The sequence below is a fragment of the Polistes fuscatus genome, unplaced genomic scaffold (assembly GCF_010416935.1).
Source record: "Polistes fuscatus isolate 324 unplaced genomic scaffold, CU_Pfus_HIC Scaffold25, whole genome shotgun sequence".
NCBI classification, from domain to species: Eukaryota; Metazoa; Arthropoda; class Insecta; order Hymenoptera; family Vespidae; genus Polistes; species Polistes fuscatus.
Window position 1 is genome coordinate 2,218,449 of NW_025113102.1, and position 8,910 is coordinate 2,227,358.

At 31.5% G+C, this 8,910-nt stretch overlaps 2 protein-coding genes across 4 annotated transcripts in view; one reads left to right on the forward strand and one right to left on the reverse strand.

Annotated features, from left to right (window-relative positions):
* LOC122518465 (polypeptide N-acetylgalactosaminyltransferase 2) overlaps nucleotides 1-2,202 on the forward strand; it is a 121,629-nt gene extending 119,427 nt beyond the window's left edge. For all 3 annotated transcript variants that reach the window (XM_043637407.1, XM_043637409.1, XM_043637408.1), the window contains exons 6-10: nucleotides 56-307; nucleotides 614-829; nucleotides 911-1,130; nucleotides 1,229-1,439; nucleotides 1,770-2,202. In XM_043637407.1, coding sequence (XP_043493342.1) covers nucleotides 56-307; nucleotides 614-829; nucleotides 911-1,130; nucleotides 1,229-1,439; nucleotides 1,770-2,039 — 1,169 coding nt within the window. In that variant the 3' untranslated portion in view covers nucleotides 2,040-2,202. The remainder of the gene's footprint in view (nucleotides 1-55; nucleotides 308-613; nucleotides 830-910; nucleotides 1,131-1,228; nucleotides 1,440-1,769) is intronic.
* Nucleotides 2,203-5,068: 2,866 nt separating this feature from the next.
* LOC122518470 (KRR1 small subunit processome component homolog) lies at nucleotides 5,069-6,528 on the reverse strand. The gene has a single exon (XM_043637410.1). The coding sequence runs from the start codon at nucleotides 6,208-6,210 to the stop codon at nucleotides 5,188-5,190; it is 1,023 nt and encodes a 340-aa protein (XP_043493345.1). The 5' UTR covers nucleotides 6,211-6,528; the 3' UTR covers nucleotides 5,069-5,187.
* Between the last annotated feature and the right edge of the window lie 2,382 nt (nucleotides 6,529-8,910).

The following is an 8,910-nucleotide window of genomic DNA, read 5'->3' on the forward strand; positions in this document are numbered from 1 at the left end:
TCTACTAGAATTAGACATTTTTTTCTACAAACGAAATCGTCATTCGTCGTTCTAGCTGAAGATGGCGAAGAACTGTCGAGGATTCACAAAGTACGAGTTATTAGAAACGAAAAAAGAGAAGGTTTAATGAGATCAAGAGTTCGAGGAGCCGATGCAGCCACTGCTAGCGTTTTAACGTTTTTGGACTCTCACTGCGAGTGTAACGCCGATTGGTTGGAACCCCTTTTAGAGAGAGTAGCAGAAGATCCGACGAGAGTTGTTTGTCCTGTAATCGACGTTATCAGCATGGATACGTTCCAATATATCGGTAATTTGCTTTCCTCTATTGTCATTGAAAAATTACTCTCGCTTCAAGTTCGAGTGGATTGACTACACGTATCGTTCATTCAAAAATACAAATTATCAAACTATAGTTTTAAATTGTGTGTGTGTGAGTTCGATGGTAAATTAAATACAAATCTATAAAGCATTAATATAAATGTTAAATAACGTTAAATTTTAAATAAACCCTGTTAAATAAACGTACGTGCAACGTGAAAAACGATCGTCCGAGAAATTTTCAAATCCTATATCTATAGCGAAAAAATTTGATCAATACCATTTTCTATATCAGGTGCATCGGCAGATTTGAGAGGAGGGTTCGATTGGAGTTTGGTTTTTAAATGGGAGTATTTAAGCCAAGCTGAAAGACAAGCACGACAAAAGGATCCAACGCAAGCAATCAGAACGCCAATGATAGCTGGCGGATTGTTTGTCATCAATAAAGCTTATTTCGAGAAACTTGGAAAATACGACACTCAAATGGATGTCTGGGGTGGTGAAAATCTTGGTAAGACAATTGAACGATTCTCAACGTTCATTTCATTTAGAAATATCTATTTGTGAACTTGGCGATTATATATTTATTCAGAAATATCATTTCGAGTATGGCAATGTGGTGGCAGTTTGGAAATCATTCCGTGTTCTCGAGTGGGTCATGTCTTTAGAAAACGTCATCCTTATTCTTTTCCTGGAGGTAGTGGGAACGTTTTTGCACGGAACACGAGACGTGCTGCTGAAGTATGGATGGATGATTATAAACAATTTTATTATAATGCTGTGCCTCTTGCACGGAACATTCCTTATGGAAAGTAAGTTTATTATTATTATACTAATCTAATTAAAAGATTCAAACTCATCTATATATTACACCGATATTTTTTCTAATCCTTTCCCTATTTTTCGATAGTATTCAAGACAGAATGGAACTGAAACGAAAACTGCACTGCAAGCCTTTTAGTTGGTATTTGAAACACGTCTACCCCGAATTGGTGATCCCTACAAGTGAGGGTGGTCCAGGAGGATCTCTAAAACAAGGCACGGCTTGTCTGGATAGCATGGGCCATTTGCTAGATGGAAACGTTGGTTTATATCCTTGCCACGATACCGGTGGCAATCAAGTACGTACCAGTGATGCATTTAGTGAACGTAACGAAGCATTTTCTTCAATTACTTTCTCGGAAAACGCACGTTGTCCAAACGTTTGAACAGCTGATAAATTACTCTTCTTTCTATTCGTTAGATTTGTCAACCATAAAAAAATACTTCTTAATGAGATACTAGATTTGGTCTTAAGATTTATAATAGACTAGGTTGTTTTTTAAACTAATTCGAACAATCTGCAAAGAAAGATTCGATGAATAGTAGTAAGTCTTGAACGAAGATAAAAAGAGAGGAAAATGGTGAGATATAAATTTAGAGCTAAATTATGGACGATTTGACGATTTCAGGAATGGGGCCTCACCAAAGATGGTCTGATAAAGCATCACGATCTTTGCCTGACGTTACCACTTTACGCGAAAGGCACGACGCTCCTCATGCAAATTTGCGATGGCAGCGAAAATCAGAAGTGGCGACACTTGGAAGGTGGTCTCATAAGGCACTCCAGGATTCCTGTCTGCGTGGATTCCAGATATCACGCTCAACGTGGAATAACCGCGGAGAAATGCGACTCTAACGCGGAAACGCAGAGGTGGCATCTCTACAATCACACTCACTAGCTTCCATCGTCCTCTCGATAAAAGAACGATCACTTTACTCGACCGCGTAATAATACATCTTTCGTCTCTAGAGTTCGCCGAATTTTCTAAAGGATCGATTCTTTTGTTCTTTCGATCGTTTCGAAAAACCGAACGTGCGAAACGAATTCTTTATTGCAGAAAATAAGAAAGATTTTTCCTTCTCCATCTTTTTCTTCTTATCTTTCTTTATCCATCACACTTTGTTTGGGCCTAGAACAAATCATCCTTTTTGAAACTTATCGCGAATCATATACATACTACGGTTTTGTTATTTTTAACCAATCATACGATGACTCAGAATTCTTTTTATATTATAAAATGTACTACGTACGGGTGCAGAAAAAAAAAAAAAAAAAAAAAACAAAAAAAGAAAAGAATAAGGATTTCGTATGTTCCCATTGCGATTTGATTTACTTGAATATTTAAAACATTTACCTAATGATCTCAGAATACAATCGTTCGTGCGGTTAGTTTTTTTTTTTTCTTGTACATTTACATTATATTCAAGGTACTTCACTTTTTCTTTTCTTTTTTTTAAGTCGGATTTTTGGCGAAATTACTTTCGCTATAGTGATATTTTTTAATATATTAGATGATACTCGACAAGAGATTTTGCATTTTGCTTGTGAATACTAATTTGAGATTATAATCTTACAAGTACTACATACCTTATAGAGAAGAAAGAATCGATAGAACAATGTGTACGTATTGATGCGAAATAAACCTAGGTTCGATTATTTGTATTTTTTTTTATATACTCTTTACTAGTCATTCACGATGTTATGTCTACTCTCCACAAGTGTGTTTATTTTTTATTGTTATCTATAAAAGATGTATGTGTAGAGGAACGAAAAGAGATTATTTGTTACGACTTGACGATTATCGATGGTCAACGATAGCTCGAAGATCGATTAGAAAAGCTTTTTTAGTCGCGTCTATACGAGTCTGAAAAATTCATCTACGCAACGTCTATTCCTTTTCTTTCTTTTTCTTCTTCTGTTTTTGTATAGCAAATTTTAATAGATTTTTTTTAGGGTTTTCGGTCACATCGAGATTTTTTATCTCCGATCCAAAAGAGTGGAATTATGAGACGAAGCGAGTCGTTTCTCTTATTTCGACTCCACGTTCTATGATTCTCGATAAAGAGATTTATTTTTGTAAGAAATTATATATTTACTTGGTTGTGCGAACGGATGGGAATCGCGATACGATTTATCGTGTAATTATTTAACGCATTGCGGACCGATCGATCGATTAAGTATAATTATATATATAATTATGTTCGGATCTCTCACTTCGATGAAGCGTAGAAACGATTAGTATAATTAATTATTATAAGCTCGTCCGCAACGCGTTAAACTAAAAGGCGAAAGTACATAAATATATATTACACGGTGACTTACATAGCAATATATGACGTGGATCTTTAAATTTAGGCTGATCGGCATGTGAGATGGCTTTTTTTATGCCTCGACTTTCCGCCGATAAAGATTATAACTGCCGCCGTTTTTGCGCCAGGATTCGCATCTACTGGAGATTGAAATTTGAAATATTGTACGATATTGCGCGCGCTTGGCATTGAGCTTTTGTATGATATTGCGCCCATCCGAATGTCGTCGTCAATGTTGATAACCGTAGTCGAAAAAATGTTTGTTGGGAGATTGTTTTTTTACATATTGATACTTTAAATAGGCAATAATGTTTCTTAGTGTAGATATTATAAACGAACATTCGTTGAATAACGAATATATTGTACATTAATTAGAGAATGACAAAATACGATATTAATGTGAATGCGTTACACACGCCTGCGTATTCGTAACATTATCATTCAAATTTCAAGATTAACCGAATCGATATAGATCTTATTTTGAAATTTGTATTCGATAAAATTCACGTTTATCGGACACATACCTGTTTTATATAAAATTATTATTGAAATATTAATGAATCGTAATGTTACGTCTAAGTTGGTTGTTATATGCATACATAAATGTTGACGAATTCTATACGTCTGTTTCATATTTAAGATAAGCTCGCAAAGTCAAAATGTGGTAGACGCGCATCCAGGTGCAAGAAATGTAGGATTTGTGATAAAAGTTGGGTCTTTCGGTGTTCTGCATCGAAATTCTTTCACTTTCCAGACAACTTTCTCACGAATTCCTACTTTATTAAAAATGGAGGTATTCACTCCCTTACAAAATTATACGAACAAAATCTTGTAAATAATTTTACATATTCTATTATCTTCCTCCCGTCCTAAATTCTCGAAATACTACTTCACTGCTATAATAAATATGGATACTTTTTCTCTTTGCTTCCGTGCATGATAAAAAAGTTGAAACTACAAAGTTTCTCTATCTTAATTATGCTGATACTTGTAAATAAACCCTACCACAGTGAAAATATAAATATAAATCGATGAAAGAATGGAAAATTGTACTTTCCAAATCTATAAACTGTATGATAACACAGAGAATTCGAGATTTAATTAAGATAGTAAGTAATCAGTCAATGTTAACATTCTTATCCTATAAAATATCTTTGTAATTGACGAGGAAACGCAAATAAAATACGAAGGCTAATTAGCGAACTATTCCTTACGTATTTTTATTTGTCATTTCTTCTGAATCGTTAGGAAAATCAATTTTGCTAAGAGAATGTGATTGTGATTGAATATATTTCAAATAAATCAAAAATATATTAAGGATGATTAGGATTGTAAAATAAAATCACACTGATTTTATAATTTTACGTCACATATGTTAAAAGAATAATTCCGTTTAAATTAACATTGCGAAATTGTTTTTTTTAATATCATCTTTTCGTCTTATATAAATTGATTTTATTTCAAAGCATAAATATCTATATTCTCCTCCATCCTATATTTCGCAAATGTATAATAATTATTACATATGCATAAATGTATACATACATATAAATATAAGATAAGATTACAATATTACAGTAATTCTAGACAAAGTTTTTCTAATAAAATTATAGGACACTTCTGCTGAAAAATATTTATTTATTCTAAAATTGATTTAGTTTACAATTTGTTCATATTTTGCATATGCACAAAACCTCAATCCCATTTGTCATACATCTTCTTTTCTACGATTTTGCATTACTTTTTTGCATTACTTTTTTGCATTACTTTTTTAATCTTTTTCTTTAATTCATCAATATTTACTTCTGTATTTTTTACATTTTTCTCCGCAAGTTTTTCCTCCGGTGGAATGAATGCTTGCTCTCTACGTTCAATCCTTCTCTTTTTAGCCTCTTCGTGTTTAGCTTCTTGCTCTTTCATTTTCTTTGCTCTCTTTTGTTCTTCCTTTAAGAAATATTCCCCAGATGCAAGCTGTTTATCAAGTTTGCTTTCTTGTTGCGGCGGTGGGAATGGAGTATACGGTTTCTTCTCTCTCTTCTTTCTTGGTTGTTTCCTCTTACTTACATTTTTACTATTAAACTTAGGTAAAAATCTTTCCCAGTTTTCATTCTTCAATTTGGGATCTTTTGCTAATTCTTTTTTAATCATTAATGCTTTTATATTATAAATAGGATGAATATTTTTCATAGTATCTTCAACGATACGTCTAACTTGTTGTAAACCTTTATAAGGCCCTAACGCAGAGACCGTTTGTCCTTGAACTAATACGTAGCAATCTGTTAACAATTCAATAGATTTTAATGTACATCCATTTGGTCCGATCAATCTTTGTCGTCTCTTAACAAATTTTTCCTTATTTCTTACAAGCGAAGATATTTTTATAATATCAGAACCAATATCGTCTTGTAATACTCTCGCTGCCTGTTCAAAGGGTACAGATCTAGACATGAGCTTTATCATGTCTCGTGCTTTTACAATAATATAAGGATCCCAAGTCTTTCGTGTCGTTTTAACCGTCATGCTACCTTCCACTAGATCTAACTCTGCTTTGATTGCATATTCATCTAATGCTTTTTGTATAAGAGGCCAATGTCCTTTTAAATACTGTTCTCTGTATTTTGGAAACAAAGTAGCAAAAGAACTTTCCTCTAAAAGACGATGTGGATTATCTTTAGGCTTAAATGCTGGAATTTTTAAGGACCAAGCATTATCCACAGGACCACTGACTTTCGGAGCTTCTTCTGAATCTTGATCACTCATTTTTTATAACAAAATTTATAATAACTACAATATTACACCAAATATTTTACTTTTAATCGAAATCAAACAAGATTTTTATAGGTTATACTTGATATTTTTTGATATTCAATTATGCATACACTAAGCTTCTATTGTAAACAAAACTATCAATGAAATAATGTTTTATTTTGTATTGTTTTATATTTTTTCATTAAAATGCTTTAAACACGTGTTTTCACAAAAATACGCCATGAGAACATTCACACCCGTTTACAAGCATGGATAATTCAAGAGCGCTATCTGTCCACATGAGATATAGACGTACTACTACGAAATACTACCTACTACTACGTACTATCGATATGAATTAAATCATTCATAATATAATACATAAACAAAACATACATTTTATGTACCTATTTTTATACTTTTAGAAATAGTCAAATTTAATACATGTAAATATATAATAAAAATTCATGATTACTTTATATTAAATATATATTATATTATTGTAATTTATGTAATATAAATTATCATATGAGTAGAAAAAATAAATAACCAAAACTGTCGATAAGACAGAGCTCGACTAATAAAAAATATCTGTATTCTTTAATTGTAAATAATAGTATATGATATATATTCATTGATAGTAAATATTATAGTATATATATATATAGTTAAACTATAATATATTTTTAAATAATTATATTTAATTTTTAGTGTATAAACATGTGTGTGCCTTCAGAAATGCAATTATATGAATATTTTAAAATAAAGCAATTTAAGAGACAATCAAATAAAAAAGAATCCAGAAGGTTTAACGATAAATCCCACGATGGTCACCTGTAACAAGAAGAAAACTATATTAATCATACAATCAAGTGATACAATAGCCTGACATATAAGTGGTCCAATTCAAAGATGCATTTTTCATTTGAATTCCCTATTTATTGTTATTCAATCTCTATTTACCGTTTGTAAAATAAAATTAAATTTAAACGCATAATTTTACATTAAAAATATAATTAATTAAGAAACAGGAAAACTACAAATATTATAATAAGTTACTAATACAAATATTATCCTATTAATTATTATAAAATACTTTTAAACAACGTTATATACAAAAGAAAAATTGTAAATTTAATAAAATACAATCAGAGTAAAAAATCTCATAAAGACGAAATAAGAGAAAAGAAATGACTGTAATATTTATTGAACGTTATTCAAACTTCAAAATTAAATAACACGAGAATTGTAATTTTTTTGAGTCTAACTAACTAAAAACTTGTGCACCATTAGGACGATTTTGACACAGATTTGGTGTGCCAAGGAGATGGAATGGTCCTTCATCTCCAATTACAACTACAAATTATTGACGAGCAAGCAAGTAATATAACAAAATATAAAATATGACTAGAGAACTATTCTCAATAGGTTCGAACTTGTTGTTGAACCTTTGAATATAGCTCAATAGTCTATGTAGTTGCCCTCTTCAGCCACAATTAAGTGGGGGCCTCTTCGGCATTTAGCCTCTTCTTTCTTCATCCCTGAAAACTGCATTGGACATTTTCTACGTGCGACAAGATAACTCGTATTATGTTACTATTCTAATTCTCAATTATTAAAAAATTAATTTACATTCTCTGTTTATTAGAAAAACTCGTGAACTATCAATGAAATTATAGTTGATTGATATATACACGAGCACAATTAAACGAATGTACAAGCAGTCAATAATCGATGACCTAATAACACATCGCACTTTCAATGTCAAAAAATAAAATAGAATTGAAATAAATAATGCAATAAATGTTATGCATTTTTTTGCAATATTTTTATTTCACATTCATTCGTTATATTGATTAATATTAAATATTTCTGATTGAGAAAATCGCGATTGTGCGAAGTGCTAATATTATAATACTTAAAACTAAGTATCAAATGGATCAAAGTATTTGCTTGTTTGTTCGACTCTATCTCCTTCGAGATAGAATCGAAATAGAAATAAGTCTTTCAAATCGTTGCAAATTCCTTTGAATCTCATGATACATAATAAAAATTACAAAAGAATTACAAAATAAATTTACAAAGGAAGCATAATAGAATTAATAAAAAAAAAAAATTTTGGTAACAATTCTGTATAAACCAGGAGGCGAAATTTCCACTCCGGAGTGGACACAAACCTCGTGCCTTTCATGGATCCTATCTACTTAAAATTAAAGTTTTCACATTCGCTCAAAGAAGTATGCTACCTGCCTGCTAATTACCCATATTTAAAAAGAGCAAATACACATACGTACCCACCCACTCACTCCACGATTCTCTCACATACCACCAGGGTGCAAAAGCCTATACTAGAGAGCATGCCCCGGGGCACCTCCGACACCCTAGTTCAACCACGTGTTTTCTAAAATTATGGGAGTACGTACCAATGCTGTAATCGACTGCCAAGGCTAATGATTATTGCATAAAAGACTAAAACAAAATACTGGTACATACTAGTATATATGCATACTAGTAATATACAAGTATATCAAAGTTTCCACAAATAAATGCGGTAACTCTACTATTCAAAACGATTTTATTACGAAAAAGAAAATTAGAAAAATTTAATATATTTAAATAGAAAAATACAACTATGTGTATTTTTTATATCACACCTAGCTCTAGGTGTGCTATACTAAGTAGTATTCTAAGTGGTAAATAATGCATTAATTA